This window comes from Stegostoma tigrinum, chromosome 13 (assembly GCF_030684315.1).
Source record: "Stegostoma tigrinum isolate sSteTig4 chromosome 13, sSteTig4.hap1, whole genome shotgun sequence".
Classification (NCBI taxonomy): domain Eukaryota; kingdom Metazoa; phylum Chordata; class Chondrichthyes; order Orectolobiformes; family Stegostomatidae; genus Stegostoma; species Stegostoma tigrinum.
The window spans coordinates 27,524,648-27,550,194 of NC_081366.1; the positions used below are offsets into that span (position 1 = coordinate 27,524,648).

At 39.1% G+C, this 25,547-nt stretch overlaps 1 protein-coding gene across 4 annotated transcripts in view; it reads left to right on the forward strand.

Moving 5' to 3' along the window:
* LOC125458219 (long-chain-fatty-acid--CoA ligase 6-like) overlaps positions 1–22,130 on the forward strand; it is a 153,400-nt gene extending 131,270 nt beyond the window's left edge. For 3 of the 4 annotated variants that reach the window (XM_048543272.2, XM_048543271.2, XM_048543274.2), the window contains exons 16-21: positions 207–295; positions 4,161–4,277; positions 8,613–8,756; positions 9,343–9,444; positions 11,477–11,548; positions 17,558–22,130. In XM_048543272.2, coding sequence (XP_048399229.1) covers positions 207–295; positions 4,161–4,277; positions 8,613–8,756; positions 9,343–9,444; positions 11,477–11,548; positions 17,558–17,698 — 665 coding nt within the window. In that variant the 3' untranslated portion in view covers positions 17,699–22,130. The remainder of the gene's footprint in view (positions 1–206; positions 296–4,160; positions 4,278–8,612; positions 8,757–9,342; positions 9,445–11,476; positions 11,549–17,557) is intronic. The other variant, XM_048543275.2, reaches the window with a different exon arrangement.
* Positions 22,131–25,547: the final 3,417 nt, after the last annotated feature.

Here is a 25,547-nt window from a genome sequence, read left to right on the forward strand (position 1 = left end):
TAATATTGCCTCTTTTAATGACCTCCATATCTGGACATCAATGACTGCCTGTTTCTTCACTTAAAGTAAAATTACATTAGTTTTGTCATCGTAATCCATAAACATCATCATTTAACCATGAACTAAATTAAAATTTCTCCTTCCTATCAGGATTCAAGATTCAAATGTTACTTGATTATTACAATTGCTTATATTTCATTCTGCAGGGCATGTTGGGGCTCCACTACCTTGTAATTATCTCAAACTTATTAATGTAGATGAAATGAAGTATTTTTCTGCTAAAGGAGAAGGAGAGGTAGGTAAATGCTTAAATTCCAAATACTCATCCCTATTTATAGGTATTCCAACTTCACTCAATGAAAAGGGCAGATAGCAAAGTGAAGATTTTTTTCAAAATGAGCAGGGGAGTAGAAGTAATGTCAAAACTGCTGGAGAAACTAAGCAGTTAATATTTTGAGTACAATATGATGTGATTTTAGGTTTTAGACTTCTAGGTCACTGGGATCATTATGTGGACTTGTACAAGTGGCCAGTCCACATATAAACCAACATCTTTACAGGTAGATTTGGTAGTGTTGTTGGAAAGAGTTTAAATGAGCTTAGCTGGGGGAGGGGACACAGCATGAGTACAATAGGCAAACAAAAATAGAATAAAGGAACCGAGACAGATTGAGTTAAGTCATGTTTGAATTCAAGGGAGTAAGGCAAAGTTTTAATGCTAGAAATATTATTGGTAAGACATTTATATTTAGAGTGTGGATTGACATGTGAAATCATGATGTTGTTGCCATCACGGATGTGGTTAAGGAAGGGGCAAGGCTAGCAACTCAACATTCCAGGGTATAAGATCTTCAGGCAGGACAGGAGAGGATGTAAAAGAGGAGATGGTGTTGTATTATTATTCAATCAGTGGGCAATAGAAGAGAAGATGTATAGATAATTCACTAGGGTGTGTAACAAAAATAGGGTAATTATATTAGGAGATTTCAACTTCCTGAATGTCAATTTGGATAATCATAGGATAAAAGTTTTAGAGGGGGCGAATTTCTTGAAATTTATTCAGGAGAGCCTTTTTACATCAACATACAGAAGGCCTGACAAAGGATGGCACAATGCTGGACCTAATTCTGGGGAATGACAGATATTTGAGGTGGTATTGGGGAGCATTTTCATGATAGTGACCACAACACAGTACAAATTACATTTATGGAAAAGGAAAAAGATAGTCTGAAAACTGGGTTTCGCATCGGGTGAGGAAGGTTTTTATATTAAAGTAAGGCAGGAACTGGTCAAAGTAGACTAGGAACAGCTATTCATAAGAAAATGTACAACAGTAATACAATATAAAACAATTCAAGTCAGCACAGTAACAGGCCCTTCAGTCCACCAAACCTGTGCCAATGTCCTAATCCTTATTCAGACCCACAACTTATTGCCCATGTGCAGTTTCTATGTCTGAATTTGTCTACTCTTCATGTGTCAGTAGAGCGTTCAAAAAGAAATGGGGAGAGTCAAGACCTAATATGTTCCATTTGGGGGGGAATTGTAGGAGCAGCAAGTCCAAAGAACCTTGGATATCTAGCAATATTTAGGACTTAATGAGAAAGAAAAGAAAGGCTTTTAGCAGGTACAAAGAGAGAAAATCAATTGGGGCTGTAATTGAGTATAAAGAGTGCGAGGAGAGCTTAAGAAAGCAATTAGGAGAGAAAAGAAAGGGCATGAAAAGAACTGGCAGATAAAACCAGCAAGAATCCTAACGTATTTTATAAGTATGTTAAGGGAAAGAGGATAACCAGCAAAATAGGGCCTGTTTGGGACAAAGGGGAACAATCTGTGCATGGAGCCAGAGGATATTGGTAGGATGTTAAATAAATACTTCACATCTGTCTTTGCTGTGGAGAAGGAGGATGAAGGTACAGAATTTGTGGAAGAGAACTGTGAGGGTCTTGAGCAGATGGACTTAGGGTTTTGGCAGGCTTAAAAGTGGACAAATCCTCCTATCCAAATGAGTTGTATCCCAGGCTGCTGTATGGTGGGGGAGGAAATTAGATGGACTTTGACATAAATATTACATTTCTATCTAGTCACAGGAGAGGTGCTGGAAGACTGGAGAACAGCTAATGTGGTTACATTTTGCAAGAAGGTGATAGGGATAAACCAGGGATTTACAGACCAATGAGTCTAACATCAGCTGTAGTGAAACTATTGCAGAGAATTAATTTGCAATTGGAGAGGCAAGGTGTGATTGGGGTCGGCAGCATGGTTTTGTCAGACAGAGATCGTGCCTAATAAATTTGATTGAATTTATTTGAGTTGATCAGGTGTGTGGATAAGGTGGTGTATTGATGTAGTTTATATTGATTTCAGCGAAGCCTTTAAAAAGCTCCTACAGGAGGGGATATAGCACCATAAGACATAGGAGCAGAACTTAGGCCATTGAGCCCATCGAGTTTTCTCCGCCATTCAATCATGGCTGATAAGTTCCTCAACCCCATTCTCCTGCTTTCTCACCATAACCCTTGATCGCTTGATAATCAAAAACCTATCTATCTCAGTCTTAAATGTAGTCAATGACCTGGCCTTCACAGCCTTCTGTGGCAATGAATTCAATAGATTCACCACTCTGCGGCTGAAGAATTTTCTCCTTATATCCATTCTAAAATGTCTTCCCTTTATTCTGAGGCTGTGCCCTCAGGTTCTAGTCTGTCCTACCAATAGAAGCATCTTCTCATCATCCATTTTGACCAGGCCATTCAGTATTCTGACAGTTTCAATTTGGATTTGAAGGGACTAGAAAAGTCTTGGATTTTCCATTTCTGTTGCTGTATGCAGAAGGAACAGGGAACAATATCAGGACCTGGATGAATAGGTCCAATGCACAATTAATAATGGGCCACATGGACAGCCAGCTAATTTACCACAAATGAGCCCTTGAAATTTAGGCATAATGTTGCCAGAAGTCGCCTTTAAACAAGTCCGTAACACAGACGAGGAAGAAGTCTACTCCTTCCTAGGGAGACAGAAGAGGACTGCTACAAAGAGTGACCTTTGGCAGTCACTTTGTAAAAACTGCAAGTTAAGCCCAGGTTAATCAAATGTGAGGCTGGATGAACACAGCAGGCCAAGCAGCATCTCAGGAGCACAAAAGCTGACGTTTCGGGCCTAGACCCCTCTCTGATGAAGGGTCTAGGCCCGAAACGTCAGCTTTTGTGCTCCTGAGATGCTGCTTGGCCTGCTGTGTTCATCCAGCCTCACATTTGATTATCTTGGAATTCTCCAGCATCTGCAGTTCCCATTATCTCTGATACAGTTAAGCCCAGGTGAGTGGATGATAGGATTGAGTATCAGTATTTGTCGTTAGGGCAAACCTAAATTTCAGAATACCTTCAAAGATTCTTTTACTTGCATTTGCAAAAAACTTAAAGGCAAAATGCTGTAGATGCTGGAACTCTGAAACAAATGCAGAAAATGCTGGAGAAACTTAGCAGGTCTAGTAACATCTGTGGAGAGAGAAGCAAAGTTAACATTTTGTGTCTTCTGTGGCATTGCTTCAGAACAGTTCAAGGTTCCTTTTTTTCTCCACTTCCCTTGGATTTGAATAATCTGTCGCCTGTTCTCATTTCAGTTTATCGTCAAGCCCTCTTAAGAGCAAATTATTTATCGTGCTCATACTGTTGCAGCCTGACTCCACCTTTTACCAGACAGGTCATCCTGAGCTTTTCTTGCAACAGTTTAAGGAAAAGCAAATGCTACAGCATGTGATCAGAGATAATGGGAACTGCAGATGCTGGAGAATCCAAGATAAAGTGTGAAGCTGGATGAACACAGCAGGCCAAGCAGCATCTCAGGAGCACAAAAGCTGATGTTTCGGGTCTAGACCCTTCATCAGAGAGGGGGATGGGGAGAGGGTTCTGAAATAAATAGGGAGAGAGGGGGAGGCGGACTGAAGATGGATAGAGGAGAAGATAGGTGGGGAGGGGATAGGTCAGTCCGGGGAGGACGGACAGGTCAAGGAGGTGGCTTGAGGTGGGAGGAGGGGATAGGTGAGAGGAAGAACATGTGGACCTAATGTGAAAGCAACTTGAATTTGGAAGAAATATGAAAAATTGTTGAAATGAATATTTTCCCACTGACCATTGCAAGTGTCCATTATATTGTAGATCTGTGTGAAAGGACCAAATGTATTTAAAGGCTACCTCAAAGACACTGAGAAAACAGATGAAGCACTAGACAAAGACAGTTGGTTGCATACTGGGGACATTGGTAAATGGTTACCTGTAAGTATATGCTGCATAAATATTACTTAGTAAAACTGAGAAATGTATTTTTTAATAGTTGTATTTTAGATATAATATATTTGGATGAATCACAATAGGCAGTCTGAACACAATTATGAATTCTACGAAAGCATAAGAGTACAGATCTACCCTTGAATTTACTGAGCATCATTGTGTGGTGTAATAGAAATGGGAATCTGGAACATCTGTATTCTAGGCAGCATTTAAACCAGAAGCTCTTATCTTTTACAGTCGTGACAAAAATTAATTTTCCCATTCTGCGTGGAAGTTGTCTATTTCTTTTTGTGCTTTGTTAGATAGCCCAAGACATAGATCTTTATTATTGCTCATCTTGTAGTTCAAGTTGTCAACCTGCCACTCTGCAGGTAGCTCCAGATCTGCACCTCTGGGACATCCAGAAGGTTATTAGCTGCTCTTGCAGAGTTCACATTGACATGATGGGCTGAATAGCTTCTACTTTCTAGTACTGTTATATACTGGCTTCACAGATCAGATCCTCGTATATTTCTTCAAGAAGGTTTTGGAGGGATATGGGCCAAATGCTGGCAAATGGGGTTAGATCAGTTCAGGACATCTGGTTGGCATGGATGAGTTGGACTGAAGGGTTTATTTCTGTGCTGCTTAACTCTAATTGTTGGCATTGTTACCACAAGTCTTACTTTACCTTGTGATGAAAGTCCATCTGGATCAAACTGAAACATGATGCTGACAAAGCTTATTAAAACCATACATGTTTCTCTTGCTGTACGCTTCTGGAAGCAGAATTCTTTACAGTCAACATATATGTACTGAGGAAAGAAGGGCAGGAGCTGAGATCAGCTGTTAGAGAGACTACACTCAGCTAGTCAGTGAGGTGGAGACTACATCTTTAGTCCATGTGTCACAAATAGAGTTTACAGGCACAGCAAGTAATTAGGATAACATTCCATTTGTTTCTTATGTAATGAGAATGTTTAAACATAAAATTAAGAATGTTGTGCTCCAGTTGTATTGAGCATTGGTGTGACTATATCTCAAATACTGTATGTAGTTTTAGTTTCCTTATTGAGGAAGGATATAAATGCACTGGAGGCATTTCAGCGAAGATTTACATGATTGTTATCTGGAGTGAGCTGGTTACTTAATTAGGCTACGTTGGATAGGGGTTGTTTTCACTTGAGTTTAGAAGAATTGAGGTGTCATTTGATTGAAGTACATACAATTCTGACTTGTTTAACAACATTAATGTAGTAGTGATGTTTCCTCTTATGAGTGAGCCAGAACCAGTGAACACTATTTTAAAATTAGAGGGTCATACTTCCAGGAAGGAGGTGATGAGAATTTATCTCTGAGGGTTGTGTGACTTTGGTGGAGGTAGGGGTCATTGAATATTTTTGAGATGAAGTAAGTTAGATTTCTGTTAGGTCAGACAATTGAAGGTTACCAAGAATAAATTAGAATGTGGAATTCAAAACACAGACGGATCAGCCAATGGTGAAGTATTTGACAGTCCAAAAGACCTACCTTTGCTCCTAATTCATGTGTTATCTCTCCAACTAACCAATGATTCAAGTATTGTTATGACATATTTTCCAGGAGCCTGCTTTGCATGATAACGTTATGTCTGAGCATATTTCTTTCACAACAAAAAAAAACCATTGGCTAAATTGTTATGTTTACTGATGTGTCTCCACTCTGTTGATTATCCAGGTGATTGTTTGGATGCTTTGCTAAAGGTGTAGGAGATGCTGCGCATTCATTCCATTGCAAAACATTTATTCTTTGTATGGCATTGTAGACAGGTTGAGTAGAATCACACCAGGCAGACATGCATAGGCATTGAGAACAAAGTTTAAAAAATCATTTGAGATGGTCAGCTAGAAGCTTCTTACCATCGAGAACCAAAAAGTCCCATTTTCCAACCAAGTGTTGAACAGCAATATGTGATTATTGCTTATGAATTGTGAAAGGCCTATTTGAATGTATTAGTGTCCTTATTATGTCTTCTCATCTCACTGTTGAACAATTTCTCATTCTCCCACCTACTGGATAGAAGCCAGATGACAATTTGAAACTCAAAGTCAAAGCAGTACCACTGACGACTCCAGCTTGCTGCTTGAAAATCCAGACATCTGTCAGTCACCAACATCTCAGTGCACACTCCATGAACAGCGAGTGTACACACCGTCCATCCAACAGACCCTCCAGATTACTGTTCATAAAGCAGGTGCAAATTTCCTTATATCTGGCAAATGATATAAATGTTCAGGGCTGCTGCAAGCCAGCTGCACTCTTGGTGTTAAGAATGACACCAAGATGTTGCCTGGTCTGGAGCGAAGGCCTTATGAAGAAAGGCTGAGTGGCTTGGGTCTGTTCTCATTGGAGAGAAGAAGGCTAACAGGGGATTTAATAGAGACATATAAGATGATTAAAGGATTAGATAGGGTGGACAGTGAGAGTTTTTTTCCGAGGATGATGACGTCAGCTTGTACGAGGGGGCACAGCTACAAATTGAAGGGTGATAGATTTAAGACAGATGTCAGAGGCAGGTTCTTTATTCAGAGTGGTAAGGGCATGGAATGCCCGGCCTGCCAATGTAGTCGACTCAGCCACATTAGGGGCATTTAAACAGTCCTTGGGTAAGCATATGGATGATGGGATAGTGTAGGGGGATGTGCTTAGATTAGTTCACAGGTCTGCGCAACATCGAGGGCTGAAGGGCCTGTTCTGTGGTGTATTGTTCTATGTTCTATACCAGAGCCAGGAGTTCTGGCAAACGCCCACAATGACCAATACTTTGCCTGCGGTGAGTGGGAGAATACGATAAAAGTGATATGGTGATGTTGTGTATATGTTATGGGGACTGTTCAGGAAAATGACATGAAAAAACCTGCTAAGACCCGTGGAGAGACACCATGCATGAAACCTGCCAAAATTGGCACTTGGCTGTTTTTTTGGTAAAACTCAGCCCATTATCACCATTCCAATGGGATTGGAATGTAGACAATATAGTGACATAAACGTTCAGTTGTGGTCCTGAATCACTGGAATGGGGCACTTTTAATCTTTTTAACAATTAAAGTCAGTTCAGAATTTGCAACCTCTTGTGATAATAATAAACACGGGGTATCAATATTCAACTTCCATCATCTTATTTTAATATCTAACAGCTTCATGGACTAAGTAACTTTTAAAAGAAAGATGACCTGTAATGTCTGCTGTGATCAATTGATCAGGTTGAGCAAAGTCAATGAAACCATCAGTAAACAAGGATGAATTTGAACCGGAATTAACATGGTTGTAAAAGGCATGAAACTCATACTTGTGTCTCTGGGTTGATTCTGGAAATTGCATTACACATTGGTATGAAAATAATAGAGCAGAAACATGAAATATGGGATTTACAAGCAAGAATTTGAAGCATCTTTCCCTTCCCTCTCTTGTCTCTATCTGTCTCCCGCTTCTCCCTACTTTCTGCCTATCTTTTTCCACCACTAAAAGTCAAAGCCTAGTGAAAAAGCAACTTGAAGTAACCAACATTCCCTGAAGAAGAACTGCAACCTTTGGCACTGCTGAATAGACAGGACAGCAGCTAAACAGTTGGGACTTCAGTTATATCAGAATTTGAGGACTCTTAGAACTTTTAAAATGCAACTGCCTTTACCTTCCTTTCCACCCAATGTTATGTTTTTCAGCTTAAATGCCTGTGTTTGTGTATGTGCTTGATGCCTCATTTTTGTTTGTTTTTCTGGGTGAGTAGTAAGTAATAAAATTTCTCTTGCTTTCACTCAAGAAATTCTTGTAATTAATCCATCATTATGATCTAGTTAATTACATTTTAATTGAGTGCTAATAAAGAATTAAAAATATTTTTTGGAAGTGACAAAGGTGTTTTAAAAAGAGTGGAGACGATCAACCCTCCTCATAACAAACTAGTAAATCTAAATCATTTTCATTTTATAAAGCGTAGCTTCAAAACACAACACAATCAAACTGGCAACATTTCCAACACTGGAATGTTCCCGAAGTACTGCAAAAGAAAGTCAGTGCTTAAAGAAAAATAGAAACTTTAATCTTCTAGGGTAATACCATAAGAGACCAACTATATCATATAATTATGTATTGCACATTGTAACATGCAACAGTGTCATATAAGGCAGTGCAGTTTCTGAGATTTTGTGAATGTTGTGTGCTCAGACATGGCCATGTCTAATTTGGGATCTGAGTTTGTAATTCTGACACATCCAACCCCCTAATTCAGGAGTAATATTGCAATTTACATTGCAGTTAATGATTGATTTGTTGTGGACTATTGTTTTGTTTCATTATATACAGAACGGCACTTTAAAAATCATAGATCGAAAGAAACATATATTCAAACTTGCTCAGGGAGAGTACATTGCACCAGAAAAAATTGAGAACATCTATGTACGGAGTGAGCCTGTAGCCCAAGTGTATGTCCATGGAGACAGTTTGCAGGTAACTATGGATTATTAATATTTCAAGAACAAAATAAACAATAACAAATTGTACTTCATCATTCATCAGATATGTAATCTGTTTAATATATTACTTAATTTTAAAACATATATTTTACCTCAGTTAATTCCATGAATTTTCTCTTTCACTGTTTTGTAAATTGTGTAGTTCTGTAGTTACAAAAGTTTATCATAATGTGTTGCAAGACATTAAATATGTCAATATTGATCATAATGAGCCAACATTGTACTGTGACAGGCAGCTAAGGGAGACACTGACCTTCAGCACATGAAGGGGGAATAAAAGAGGAAAATGAGTAACTTGAAAACAACTTACAAAAATCTTACACACCGACTAGAAACTAGATCATGCAAAAGAACATATTTGCACAAAAGATGAATTACATAATGTGAGGGTTTTTTGATGTTACATTAACTTTGCATCTGTTATTGTATGGTTTCATTGTTCAATATTGAACTTTGCTGTAATTTATTTCTCATTGTAACAAGGAAAAGTTGGCCAACATTTGAATTTAACCCCGTTGTACATTTTTATAGTGTGTATTGCTTTCCTTGTTTTGGTACAGTCCTTCTTGGTCGGTATTGTTGTACCAGATCCTGAAGCCACAGAAGCCTGGGCAAGGAAAAAGGGATTTGAACATTCATTCGCAGAACTAACTAAATCAGAGGTATGTTTTTAAAATCATGTATGTAAATCACACAGCACATTTGAACCTTCCAATCAATTTTCCAGGCGTTGAAAGCTGTTGTACAGGACTTTACTTCGCTACGGCTGGTGAATCGTGTTAATAGGGTGACACCTATTGGTAACAAAAAGGAAATGCATGATTTCAACATGGTCAATCAATGGGCGTAATTTTCCTGGACTGATGGAGGCAGGAAACCTGGAACGTTCTGGGAGACCTGGGCTGTTGTCAGGACCAAACCCAATGCCTTTCTGCCTCCTCCAAAGGGCAAGAAGGCCCGTGGGTCATCCTCCCACTCCACTAAAGACCCTGTGGTATAGCCAAATAGCAACCACTGAAGAAGCATTTTAGATCTGCTATTTTCTCAGCAGCAATAAGACAAGTGACAGGTAGCCCATCTGAAAGGTAAAATTGTGTCGACTATGTATAAGTTGGCACCCAGATGAGTGGGCTGGTCCAAACCTGTAATAATATTTTGCATGATTCATGGACATGGAGCAAGGAAGTAGCCACAGAGAGTTTTCTCTTATTTCTAACCCCTGACCCTCACCAACAATACTGTCTGTTGTCCCTGGGTTGATCCACAATCCTGGGACTCTGTATCAGCAGCAACAGCCATGGGCTTCTTCCTTTGTGAAGCTATTGAGTTCTGGAGCTGCCACCCTACAATTAGCTGGCAGCTCTAGACAAATCAGATATCCTACCCCAGCATCCTTGATTGAGAGGAAGGTCTAACATTGTCTGTTTCATTGCCCAAGGGGGGGTTAATTATAGAATCCCTGCAGAAAGAGGCCATTCAAGTCTGCAAAGACCCTCTGAACAGCATCCAACCCAGAGGATGTTGTGAAACTTGAAAGGGTGCAGAAAAGATTTGCAAGGGTTGGACGGCTTGCGACGTAAGGAGAGGCTGATTAGATTGGGGCTATTTTCCCTGGCGTGTCGGAGACTGAGGGGTGACCTGAGTAGATGTTTATAAAATCATGAGGGACATGGACAGGGTGAATAGATAGGGACTTTTCCCTGGGCTGAGCAAGTCGAAAACTAGTAGCATAGATTTAAGAGGTAAGGGGGAAAATTTAGAAGTGACCTGAGGGGTAACTTTTTCACACAGTGGGTGGTGCATGTATGGAATGAGCTGCCAGAGAAAGTGGTACAATTACAACATTTAAAAGGCATCTGGATGGCTGTATGGATCAAAAAGGTTTAGAGGGATATGGGCCAAATGCTGGCATATGGGACTAGATTTATTTATTTATCTGGTGGGCACGATGAGTTGGAGCGAAGCTGTACATTTCTGTGACCCAGTTCCCACCCTCTGCCCATAATCCCACAACCCCACATTTACCTTGGCTAATTCACATCAATGGCAAGAAACTGGAGCACCCAGAGGAAACCCATACAGAAAGTCACCCAAGACTGGAATTGAACCTGGATCCCTGGCATTGAGGCGGCTGTGCCAGCCCCCATGTCACCATGTCACCCTGTGAATAGGAATGAGTGCCCCAACAGTTTTGTAGGCAACATGCAAGACTCCCACCTAACCCAGAAAATTTCATTCAATATCCTAGATATTCAGCATTCCCACTTGGGATACATTTTCATCTTTAACTTGTGCTTGCCTGACATAACTGTAGACAGTCAGGCTGTGGCAAATGGTGGTGAGGTGTTTGGAGGTAGACAAAGATTTTCTCCCAAGCAATCTTGCCCCTTTCCATCCTAACGCTGCCATGAAATTAGTGACTGATTTATTATATCAACAAACCTACTGCGTTATATTTTTGACATGGTGTGAACCTAACAAAATAGACTGCACAAAACCGAAAAGGGAAATTTTTTACTCTTGAAAAGTTGGTATTCAGTAACTTCTGCAATATTATTATTGAAAGATTATATTCCCTCTAACTTCTTTAAGATTAAGAAATCGGAGAAGGTGTTTTAGTTACTATGTATGGTTCAAGTAAAATGATAGTTCAGTTTTGTGTTAAATGTTACTTGATGGATTGTTTTGATTTAGGCTTTTAAAAAAGCCATTATGGAAGACATGGTGAAACTAGGACAACAAGCTGGCCTTTATTCATTTGAACAGGTAAGATAATACTCGCTGAATTTCTTCACCATTACCCGTAAGAGGGGAAATTTCAGCTGTACAACTATATGCAAAGTTAATGTTTGGCATTGTTAGTTCATGAAAATTGCTGCTAGAATTTATTTTGTTTGTATCATTTAACTTAAAATTGAGTGTGTAAACTATTGCTACAGTGCGTAGAACTCTACATTGTAGTCCAGTATCTGGAGATAGAAGTTCAAGTCACCATGCATCAGGCAAGAAGAGGAGTTGAGAACAATCTTTCACGGTAACTTCAGCCAGTGTAGAAATTAAACCCGAATGTTGGCATCGCTTTGCATAGCAACTAACTGAGCCAACTGACTCTGTAGGCACAATATTAGAAAAAAGATTCCTAGGGAAACAAATTGTCAAGAAAAGTGACGGCAAAATTAGAGACAGTTTGACTACTTAAGCAAAGGCTCATTAAACTCTTCTTTTTTAAACAGTTTCTAACTTGTAAATTTGTAGAACTTTTAGGGTTGTTAACTTGGTTAAAAATCTAATTTGAGAAATAAAAATACTTTCTCCCCATAATTTTACTGCCCTTGAAATTTGGGTCCTAACATTGTCACAGTGTGGAGCTGAAGGAACACAGCAGGTCAGGCAGCATCAGAGGAATAGGAAAGTCAGTGTTTCAGGTCTGGACCCGTCATCAGTTCTGATGTGATGGGTCCCGACAGCTCCACACTGTTGACTCTGACTCCAGCATCTTCAGTTCTTGCTATCGCTAGGTCCTAACACTTATGCATAACAATTCTGATGTCACAGCATACGTTATATATAATAATCTCATTAATTTAATATCAAGGCATAATTTTTTTAGCATAAATCAGAGATGGTAGTCCATTGGTGAATTTACCATTTAGGAACAAGAGAAAACATCTTTAAGCTTTATCTCGTTATGCTAGGCTTTTGATTGGTCATTGTCAGTTAGATGCATTGCAAGAAGTTAAGTTGATTTGTTATTTTTTAAAAAAAATTGTTTAAATTTTAATATCTATAATTATTTTATAAAGATTTATCTGTTTAACAGACGAATTTTTACAGGTCCAAATCTTGTGTTAAGTGATCTAAAAATCTGCCAAGTTAATTATTTCTACAACTATCTAACAATAATGCAGTGTTTTGTAAATAGAGACAAATAAATTTATGACACAGCTCCAAGATTTGCATTTTAAAAAAAAAAGACACTGAATGCAGTAAAGTTAGAGCGTAAAATGGATAAACCATTTCAGCCTCTTGCTGAAATCTGTAGCATTACTAATACCAACTTCAGCCTATTTGATTCATGCCAAAAAAATTGACTGAAGGTACTAGATACTACAAAAGCTATGGGCCTTGACTGCATTCTGGGCAATAGTATTAAAGACTTGTGCTCCAGACCTAGTTGTGCCCCCAGTCTAAACATTGTTGCCTAGATGCCAGAGTTACAACATAGAAGATTGCCCATTTATGTCCTGTCCATGAAAAGCATGATAAACACCATCCTAAACAGCTATCATTCCATCAGTCCACTTTCATCATCGGTAAGGTGATGGAAGGTGTTGTCAATAATTGTACCAAAGGGCACTTGCACAGGAATAACCTGCTCACTCCTGACCTAATTACAGTCTTGGTCCAAACAAGGACAAAAAAGCTGAACTCAAGGACAGGTAAGGGTGATTGCCTTTGATGTCAAGGAAGCATTTGACCGAGTATGACATGAAGGAGCCCTTCCAAAACTGGACTCAGTGACAAAAGGAGAAAATGCCATTGATTGGAGACTTGCCTAGCACAGATGATGATAGCTGTGGTGTTGCAGGTCAATCACCTTAGCCATGTGACACTTTCAAGAGTCCCTTGGTGTCGTGTCCTTGGCCCAACTATCTTAGCTGCTTTATCAATGACTTTCCCTCCACCACAAGAGGAGAAACAGGGCTGTTTGCTGATTGAACATTGCACAACATTTCCAACTCCTCAGAAACTGAAACAGTTCATGTCCAAATTCAGCAAAACCTGGACAGCAATCGGGCTTGCGTTGGTAAGTGACAAGTATCATTTGCATCACGCAGGTGCCAAGCAATTACTATCTCCGTCAAGAGAATTCAACTGTTTCACATTGACATTTAATGGCATTACTGTCACTGAAACACCACTATCAACTTCCAGCGTGCACAGATAAAATCTGAACAGGAATGGCTTATTAAATACTATGGCAGCAAGAGCAGGACACGGACTCGTAATTCTATGACACATATTCCACTTGCTGACTCCTCAAGTTGTCTACCATCAACAAGACACATCAGGATGTGATGGAATAATCTCATAGAAACATAGAAAATAGGGGTAGGCCATTCAGGACTTTGAGCCTGTACCACCATTCTATGTAATCATGGCCGATCATGCAGTCTCAGTATCCCAATCCTGCCCTCTCCCCATACTTCTTGATCCTTTTAGCCGTAAGGGTCACGTCCAATATATTAAATGAACTGGCCCCAATAGCTTCCTATGGTAGAGAATTCCACAGGTTCACAACGCTGACTGAAGAAATTCTTCCACATCTCAGTCCTGCACGGCTTACCCCTTATTCTTAGACTGTGACCCCTTATTTCCAGTCTGTCCCAACATTGGGAACATTCTTTCTGCCCCTAGCCTGCCCAGTCCCATCAGGATTTTATACGTTTCAATGAGATCCCCACCCCCCCTCATTCTTCCAAATTCCCGTGAATACAAGCCTAGTTGACCTAGTTATTCCTCATATGTCAGTCCTGCCATCCTGATGAACCTTTGCTGGACTCCCTCATTAGCAAGAATGTCCTTCTTCAGACTAGGAGACTGAAACTGCGCACAATACTCAAGGTGTGGCCCCACCAAGGCTTTGTATGACTGCAGCAAGACATCCTTTCTCTGATCTTGCAGAACGAATGTGATTTACAAAATACTATGCAATGACTGCCACAAACATTACATCGGACAGACAGGAAGGGAACGAGCCACCAGAATACACAAAATATCAGCTAGCACCAAAATGGCATGATTACCTCTCCTTAATATCTGTACATAGACAATGAAGGCCATCAGTTCAACTGGGACAAAGTAACCATAGTAGCCCAAGCCACACACAGACATGCACGGGAATTCCTAGAGGCATGGTTCTCCACCATTCTTCAATCAATAAACATACAGAATTGGAACCCATATATAAACCCACACTGATCAAAACTGGAAATGACACTACTCACCATAATGGACCAGACAGTATAAATTCCGAGCCGAGTAGAAAATAACATTGCTTCATTGGAGGCTCCACTGATGATGTCACCTAGCATGGTGACGGAACGTCTGAACAAAAACAAGCCAGCTCGGCGAACAAGTCAACAACCTCACTCAAATCCTCTCGCCATGAACGCCACCATGTCATTAACTTTGCTCACTGCCTGCTACACCTGCATGCCAACCTTCAGCGACTGTTTCACCTGTGACACCCAAGTCTCGTTGCACCACACCGTTTCCTAAACTGCCACCATTCAGATAATAATCTGCATTCCTGTTTTAGTGATCAAAGTGAATGACCTCGCATTTATCCACATTATATTGCATTTACCAAGCATTTGCCCAATCATCCAGTCTATCCAAGTCACCATGCAGCCTTTTAACATCTTCCTTACAGCAGACAATGTCATCCAGCTTAGTGCCATCTGCAAATTTGGAGGTATGGCATTCACTTCCTTTGTCCAAATCATTATGTCTCTCGTGAACCGCTGTGTTCCCAGCACTATATCCTGCGGCACCCCACTCTTCACTGCCTGCTACTCTGCAAAGGACCCCTTAATTCCAACTCTCTGCTTCTTGTCTGCCAACTAGTCCTCTATCCATGTCAATACATTTCTTCCAATACCATGAGCTTTAATTTTGCCTACTAATCTCTTGTGTGCAACCTTGTCAAAGGCCTTTTGAAAGTCCAGATACACAGTGTCTACTGATTCACCATTGTTTATTCTACTCGTCACATCCTCAAAAAATTCAAGAAGATTTATCAAGCATGATTTCTCTTTAGTGAATCCAAGCTGACCTGGACTGATTCTGTCACTGCTTTCCAAATGTTCAGTTATTACATTCTTAATGATTGACTCTAGCAATTTCTTCACCTCCAATACCAAGCGAGCTAACCTACAATTCCCCATTTTCTCTCTCCTTCCTTTTTTAAAGAGTGGAGTTACATTAGCCACCCTCCAGTCCATTGGAACTCTTCCAGAGTCTACAGAATGCTGGAAAATGTGTGTGCTATTTAGGGCCACTTCCTTCAGTACTTTGGGATACAGAGCGTCAGCCCCTGGAAACTTCACAGAATCAAAATCTCTGAAGTGTGGAAACAGGCCCTTTGGCCCAATAAGTCCACACTGACCTTCAGAGTATCCCACCCAGACCCATCCCCTATAACTCACCTAATCTACACATCCCTGAACACTGTGGGTAATTTAGCATGGCCAATCCACCTAGCATGCACATCTTTGGACTGTGGGAGAAAGCCGAGAACCTGGAGAAAATCCAGAGAGACAAAGGGAGAATGTGCAAACTCAACACAGACAATTGCCCAAGGGTGGAATTGAACCCAGGTCCCTGGTGCTGTGAAGCAGCAGTGCTAATTACTGAGCCACCGTGCCGCCCCCTTTTAAAAACTACCCATTTACCATTAATCTCTTTCCAATTACTCAGCCATCTCTGTGTCCAAATTTAATCCCATCAATTTCTCGATTACCATTTTGTGACTAACAAGGACTTCCTCCTGTTCCTCCTTCATACTTGATCCTTTGACCGTAGCATTTCCTGAAAATTATTTGTGTCCTCCTTAGTGAAGACAGATGCAAAATATTTGTTCAACTGTACTGCCATCTTATTGTTGTCCATTATGAATTCACATGATTCTAACTCTAAGCGACTTGACTTGCTTGGAATGGATGCCGGTATTAACATCACTTGAAAATTTAGACACCATCAAGGACAAAGTAGCTCACTTGATTGGCACTGATCTAATGTCTCACTGTCTCTGTACTGCAGATACAAAATGGAGGACAAATCATATATCACAGGAGGAACCTGCAAGTCACTTGCACTGAAATAAAGTTGGAAGTTTGCCATATCAGATCAAAAGTCAACTGTACTACAATTCTTCTATTGCCCACCAAGAAACTAGGAGGTTAACATACGCAGCATGTGACCTCCTTGGGAAGTCTCCAGGTTTCAAACTCTGTTTCATGAATTAGGCATACCAGAGAACACAAGGATTCCTGCCACTTTCCACAGTCCTTAGGTTGTAGGGATGGCTTCTGTAAGAGAAGAGCTTCCCCTCCAAAATGGCTGAGACACCATTAATTAACTCTTTAGATAGATGTAGAGCAAAGATACAATGCCACCCACATGGGAAGCAGGGCCAAGAAACATAACATAGGTCTTCTTAAGATGAGGTTTCAATATCTGGAATGCCCCTCTAAAACCTTGCTGTATAGGCCAGAAGGGATGTCCTGCATCATTGGGATGTTAGCAAATAAAGATGAAGGGATTAGCTAGTTATTGTGATAGAGCTACATGTGGGAAAAATAGCAGGAAGTACACTGAGTATGAATGTGGTATGAACTGGGAGGGCTGAATCGTCTGTTTCAGTTTTGTATAAGTAATTTTAGAAGGCACAATGTTTTGATCAGAAGTTGTGATTTTCTCTAATTCTTTCCTCCCAATCTGAAACGTACAGTCTAACAGCTATGATGAAGAACAGTCCAAATGCATTTCATATCCCTGGTGAGAAAAAAATAAATGGGAGTCAGACGGTCAGAAATGGAAAAATAAGTGCAGTCGTAATAACTAGTTGGAGCTTCTATAGCAGGTCTTCCAAACCCCTCAAGCTTGGAGGGAATTTGTGCGGCTTGAAGGGGTAAGAAAAAAATTGAAATGTAAGAAGTGACTACATGAATCAATTATCCATCTAAACATTGTGATTTCTTGATTTTATAGGTAAAAGCCATCTATCTCCACTATGAAATGTTCTCTGTCCAAAATGGCCTGTTGACTCCAACACTTAAAGCTAAGAGATCAGAAATGAGAAATTACTTCCGGAAACAAATTGAAGAACTTTACGCTAATACTTCTAGATGAACATATTTGCAAGATGTTTCATAAAGAACACTCCTGTTCATGTACTGGTTATGTTATTTGAAGTAATCATGACATATAAATATAAATATGTTTCTTGACTATATTCAGAAACCTACTAATTTTCTTCAGTCAATTGGAAGATGCCTTGCTTGACTTTAAGAACTCTATGTATAATAAAGGTTTGCCCTTTTTTTTAAAGCTGCAGTATGCTAGAGATGATTTTATATGTTCTTCGGTATTATTTGCTTTGTTTATATAAGGATGACTAATAGCTTAAAATTGAAATGTACATATTTTGTAATACTGAAAAACAAAATAGTTAGGTTAAGGGTTAAACACTTCTAAATGTCATCCTTTAATATTTTGTAGATATAAATATGTATATAAATCTGTCAGTATGTTATCAGAACAATTCATCTCCTTAACCTGGAAACATACATTGACTTATAAAGCAGATTTTTGTAAATTTATTTTTCCTGATGACAAGCATTAACCTTTTCAGGTCTGCATTAGCATTTTTGCACGAAAACCAAAAGTATCTTAATTGCTGAAAATGACAGAATAAATTTTGTGAATATCATACATTTGAGAACTAAGCAATAGAAGTCTTCAGAAACCTTGTAGGTAATTAAATGTTTATAAAGATTCGAATGCAGCAAAAGTAAAATACACATAATTTGGCTTGAGGGTTTATGGTTGGAATTTAGTTTAATATTGTCGCCAGGAATTTCATTCTATCTACTTCGCCTCCCTGTCATGATCAGTGCTATTTTGTAGGGAAAATGGGTCCGTTTTCTGTGGTCCATAGTATCAGGAGGTATAAAATGGAAGCAAGAGCTGGGCTTATAATTTATGTACTATCAGGATCTCAACTTTCGCATCAATATATTTGAAGATGACTGGGAAAATTATGGATAAATGAATACTAAATAAGCACATGGATGAGATGCTTAAAAAAAGCTTGCATTGATCTTTCGTGCCTCAGACTGTCTCAAAGTGCTGTATAGCCAGGCAACTACTCTGGCAGTATTGTCATTGTTTCGTCACTGGAGATGCTCAGCAGCTAATTTGGATAAATAGCTAATTCATTTGATTAGGAGCACTGATTTGAGAGAAATGTTGGCCAGGACACTGAAGAAAATTAATCTTTTTTGGAAATTGCCTTGGGAGCCTTTGTAACACCCTTATTTGTCGGAAGAGAGAGTGTCAGCCTTGATTGTCACTTCAAATCCTGGAGTGACAATCTTGTAACTGAGGCGAGTGCTGTCACTGATTTAAGGCTTACATCATATGCTGCAATATGTTTGTTGTGAGACTTGTTTGTTTAAAAAACAAAACTGTGATACTTAAGACTATTCTAAATCACTAGTCATCTTGCACATTTTTAGGGTTGAAATGTAATAATCTCATTTTAATTTGAAGAATATATATAAATAAATATAAGATTAAGCTAAAATAATTAGTCATTTGTGGATTATCTCTGTCAAAACATGAAGGCGTGAATAGATTGAATAGCCACAGTCTTTTTTCCTAAACCTAGAGGGCATAGGTTTAAGGTGAGAGGAAAAATTTAAAAGGACTTGAGGAGTTGTGCTTGTATGGAACAAGTTGCCAGAGGAAGTCATTGAGGCAGGTACAATTATAACATTTAAAAGGGATCTGGATGGGTATATGAGTAGGAAGGTTTTTAGATGGATTTGGGTCAAATGCTGACAAACAAAATTAGATTGGGATGTCCGGTCAGCACAGACAAGTTGGACCGAAGGATCTGATTTCTTGCTGTATGACTCTGATTCTAAAACAACAAAATTTGTGGATTTCTGGGTAGAAATGAGATTGACATTTACTTAGGGAAAGAGGTCATCAAAGATCTTCTTGAACAAAAACATTTCTAAACTGTTGAAAACATGAAGGGTCTTGTAAGACAGCTGATCAAGGTTTAGATAGTTATATTAGAAGTCCATTGTATTTACCTTTGAAGTCCAACCAAACATTTGGAAGGTTTTTGATATCAACTTTTACCCTCTAATTTGCTTTCTTCTCTGATATATCAATATAAATGTGAGTGGATTGATGAGTCACCTGTTTCCAGAAACCTGTTTACATTTCAACCACATTTTTTCCCTTGCAACAAATCACAACACAGAGGAAAATGTGGAAGCGGTAAAACTGTTCTTGTATTTACTTAATCAACAAAAATATACAAAATTAGTATCCGTGCCATTGCATTGCATTACTGCTAACATGGCTAAGGAGCATTTCATACCTGTGCAGTTTTGAACATTATGCCATGGCATTGTCCAGTTACCATAACCCTTTGATCGAATGTCTGGATACTCTTCTGTTTTCTTCTCTGTCTCAATCACAGACTGTTTCTTAACATTTTATTTATTTTACCTCTAGAATTTGTATGTAAATCCATTTATTGTAAGCATACAAACACTTGAAATAACCCTCTCTCTTACCTGACAATCCGTACTACAAACTAACGTAATGCAAGTCAATGAGTTTCTGTACATTGGTCACACGCTTAAAAATATATATTTGCATTGTTGATCCTAAGATGTAATTAACTGTGTTCACAAAATATGTACAGCCATACTTACAACTGTGCCCACACCATGCAAAATTTCAATTTCAAGATGAGCTCAGTTCATTATGGAACTACTTCTGACTTTGACTATTTTAATTAGTAATTATCAGTTTCGCGAACAGACATCTGCAAATGTCAACTGGATCAATTTCTTCATATGTGAATGTATGTCTATGCCAACAAGAAGGGTTAAATATGTGAGGCTGGATGATACACTGAAAGTGAGCTACTGGCACCCCAGCAATGAATGTTGGTCGTGAGCCCACTTCGACTTATCTGACTTGCCCCACTTTAATTATTCTGACAATACCCATTTAATTAGGATGAAGCAGTACTCAGTCCATCTCCAGTTCAAAGTCCTACTTATAGAGCTGGCACCCAAGTGAAGACCAGCTGAGCACACAGGCACTGCCAGTGCAGCCAATACTGCAGGTAAGCCATAGAAGTGGCATTCAGTGATAGATCCAGATGTGCAGGCACGTCTGAGATTTTATGGGGCTAAGCAGAGAAGGGATGGAGGACCGTAAATGTTGCTCAGTGCTTTCGGTTAGAGTGAAAATCTGTCAGGCCGGGTCTGCTGTTGGCAGATTGAGTAAGCTAGTAGCGCTTCTTTTAATTAGCCAACGGCCTCTTAAATAAGGACGGTGATGAAACTCATAATTGGACATTAATTGCCTCCATACGTATTTCAATTGAGTTATCGCGGGTAGGTGATCAACATTCGATGTCTTCCCCATTGCTCTTAAAATTGCAGTGGCAACAGGCAGATCTTTGGTGTGTTTGGTATGGTAACAGTAGCGTGAGTACTAATTTAAGTGTATATCCACCTGCTTTCCCACCCATAAGTCAGCCCATAATTATGCAATGTTCTAGATCTCTACTCATTGTTGTTTCAGACAAATTGGGATAGACCTTGGACTTCAATAAAGTCACAATTAACTGTTATATTCAATTTTTTTTGGACTGTTATGTCACAGAGACGAAAGAGGAGATGCTGTCAACTATAGATGGTGTTCAGTAAGCATGCAAAATTGATGACTGTGTTACGTCTGTGCAAATTTGACAACAGCTGCCATATTTACAGCACATTTGTTGAGTTACGTGGGAAAGTCATAGCCTGAATTTATTGTTTTAAGTATGAGGATGAATTAAAATTTGAAGCTTCAGTACTTTTGTAAACCAAGGGATATATTTACTAGTTTAGCAAGATCACTTAGATTCAATTACAGAAAAAAGATATTCAGTTTGCCAACACTGATTTACCCCTTGATGACTATACAATTTACCAAAAGCAAAGTGCTGTTGAAACAATGCCCTGGGGTAGATTTAGGCAGTACAGTCGACTAAGTATAATCTATTTTCAACTTATGACCAGAGTTTCACTGGGGTTGGATCAAAGTGATGATTGATTTGGTCTAATGTTCCTATATAAAGATCCTATATAAAATCAATTTGGAGCACAAACATTTTATTTTTATTATTCTTAGTGACAATAATGAACAATACGATTGTCTTTTTTTAAACTTATAAATATCTGTTTCAATGGTGAAGAAAAGATTTAATTTGAAGAAGAGAATTTATGGTATGCGTAAACTCTTAGAATAATCCAGTAGAATATATTCTGAATTTTGCAGTCGTTCGAGATATCAATTTAAACCCAAACTGAGCCGAATTCAAAACACTGAAGCTCGAGAATCTACACTGCATCCCAAATATAGATTCAGTATTTAAAAGTATTTGCATGAACATCATTATATTTTTCAAGAGAACTGTTTTTGTTTATGACTATTTTATAGATCTTTTTGATCTTGCAATGTGGTGACAAAACTTTGAGATGTACTCCCTGTTAATGGTGATACAACATTGAAAAAGATGTTAAAGTGTGAAGCTGGATGAACACAGCAGGCCAAGCAGCATCTCAGGAGCACAAAAGCTGACGTTTCGGGCCTAGACCCTTCATCAGAGGCTCTGATGAAGGGTCTAGGACCAAAACGTCAGCTTTTGTGCTCCTGAGATGCTGCTTGGCCTGCTGTGTTCATCCAGCTTCACACCTTATTATCTTGGATTCTCCAACATCTGCAGTTCCCATTATCAATGAAAAAGATGTGTTGCTTTTCTCCCAGCCTTTTGTAAAGGTTATATCCCTTAGCTAAGGACAGGATTTGTAATTCTTAAATATTTTGGTCAAAACCTGAAATTAAAGTGGCTTTGCTTTTACTTTAAAATATATTGCAGCTTTGAAAGAGATCAGACAAGGCACAAATAATATTGTACAGAATATTGTTTTGCTACTTTGGACTGCAGAAAATGAAAACAGCATTTTAGCATGACAGCAACTTAACCAACTTATGTACATTTCTGTAATTTAGTTATTGCAAAGAATATTTCAAACAAAAATACAGTTAATTGAATAACATATTTACTTCACAATTGATTATCTATTTAAAACAATAATATTTTGTATTTAGTTGGCTTGTAAATAAAGTGAATGCAATAAATATAGTAATTTGTGTAAACTATAAACATAACCAAATATTATAATTAGAGATGAATTTATGTGGATGCATATCATTTGAGTGTAAAATGCAAAAATACAAGAGAACTTGAAAATTCTTAATCCTTCTTTAAAATATGGTCAGTAATTTCTAAGAATAAATTTTATGGCCTGGATGAAGATGCATAAAACTGGAAACCACAAAATATGCATTTGTTCATCTTTGACAGTATTTCATATTTTTAGGTTTTAACAGTATAAAAGGGAAACATATTGATAACATACAACATGCATCCCTTCAAGGGCCATGCCAAATTATCATTTTAGGCAAGTTACCTGAACGGTATTTGTTTCACTCATAGTAATTCTGACCACCTGCTTAGGATTTTAAAAGCTAAAGAAGAAACAGGAAATTGCTGTTATCTTTTATCTTTTTCCATTTTTTATAAGATTGTTGATACTATGCAAAATTATATCAAACTCTAATCATGCTATTTTGTAAGTGCATCTAGTATTACAAGATGATTTTTTTTCCCCTGTGGTGTCTTTATCTGTATTGTTTATTGTATTCCTAGTAGTTTGCATTTTGATGGCCAAAGCTGATTCTGTTTATCCATCTGTCTAGATGCACAAACTGAATTTGTTAGTTGCATATTGCCACTTTGTTCTCCAAAGGAGAAAGGAATGTGAAATGTTGGAAGGATTTACAGGCTCAAAATAAATTTGATGAACAGCATTATGAACACCCCTTTGAAGACCATCAAGTACTAGGGCTAGATTTAATGGAACACCTAAGTGTGCAATCTGTCTTTTCCAGTAGTGTGAAAATCTCTTGCAATTGTTGAAGACAAGAACAGAACTGGGGAACGGAAGATATGCTGTACGACTCTATGGATACATGGGATAAGCATATTGGAGTTTGTTGGTCGACATGGGAGAGAAGGTATTTAGTTAGGTTAAATGTGTGGGCAAAAGAGGTGGAAGATAATATAGGTAAATATGAACTTCAGAGATAATAGGAACTGCAGATGCTGGAGAATCTGAAATAACAAGGTGTGAAGCTGGATGAACACTGCAGGCCAAGCAGCATCTTAGGAGCAGGAAAGCTGACGTTTCGGGCCTGGCCTGCTGTGTTCATCCAGCTCCACACGTTGTTGTCTCAGATTCTCCAGCATCTGCAGTTCCTATTATCTCCGATACAATTTTAACCCCACTGTGAAGCCTCCTCTAAGGGTGCCTAACCTGAAGAAGTTACCCTCCTCCCTCTGGACAAACCTCAGGGGATCTCTCTCCCAAAATATGAACTTGTCCACTTTGCCAAGAACAGCAAAGTAGTATCCTTTTGCGTAGAGTAAGACTGCAGCATGGTAGTACAGAGGGATTTCGGTGTCCTGGTGTGTGAAGCACAAAAAAAAGCATGCAGTCAAGACAATTTATTACAAAGCTACATAAAAAGAAGTCATTTATTGCAAGTGGAATGGAATATAAAAGTAAGGATGTCTTGTTAAATTTATTCAGGGCATTGGTGAGACCACATCTGAAGTACCGTGAGGAATGTTGGTCTTTTTACTTGAGAAATGTTATACAGTTAGTCTTCATTAAGAGTCTTGAATTTCAGGAACACAACTCTGGTTTTAATTGAGTATCAGAGATAATGGGAACTGCAGATGCTGGAGAATTCCAAGATAATAGAATGTGAGGCTGGATGAACACAGCAGGCCAAGCAGCATCTCAGGAGCACAAAAGCTGACGTTTCGGGCCTAGACCCTTCATCAGAGAGGGGGATGGGGAGAGGGAACTGGAATAAATAGGGAGAGAGGGGGAGGCTGACCGAAGATGGAGAGTATTACAAGAGAGTTGCAATGGGAGAGAGATTCCCTGAGGTCCTCAGGGAATCTCTCTCCCATTGCAACTCTCTTGTAATACTCTCCATCTTCGGTCCGCCTCCCCCTCTCTCCCTATTTATTCCAGTTCCCTCTCCGATGAAGGGTCTAGGCCCGAAACGTCAGCTTTTGTGCTCCTGAGATGCTGCTTGGCCTGCTGTGTTCATCCAGCCTCACATTTTATTATCTTGGAATTATCCAGCATCTGCAGTTCCCATTATCTCTGATACTATTTTAACCTCACTGCGAAGCCTCTTCCAGGGATGCCTAACCTGAAGAAGTTACCCTCCTCCCTCCGGACCAACCTCAGGGAATCTCTCTCCCATTGCAACTCTCTTGTAATACTCTCCATCTTCGGTCCGCCTCCCCCTCTCTCCCTATTTATTCCAGTTCCCTCTCCCCATCCCCCTCTCTGATGAAGGGTCTAGGCCCGAAACGTCAGCTTTTGTGCTCCTGAGATGCTGCTTGGCCTGCTGTGTTCATCCAGCCTCACATTTTATTATCCGGTTTTAAGTGAAATTGATTTTCCATAAGAATCAATGTTAAGGCTAGAGTTAGGTACCAGAGGACAATTTTTGCCTGGAAAAACCAATGTAGAAGTTAAGATATTGTGCTACACTGTTCATTCATAGCTGAAAAAACTTGCAAAGCAAAACAAGGAAAGCTTCAGTGAAGAAACTAGGCTTGTTTAAAGAAATTTACAGTGCAGCCACAGTACAGGTTCCTCATCTATTGTACCTAAACAAGTAAGATATTGTAGAATACAGTGAAGCAGAATATTATTTTGAAAAAAAAACTGTCCACAGCAATTCCTCTGAGTACAGGCACAAACAGCAGGGAAATTTGAAAAACAAAAACTAAAAACTGTACTTAATTAAG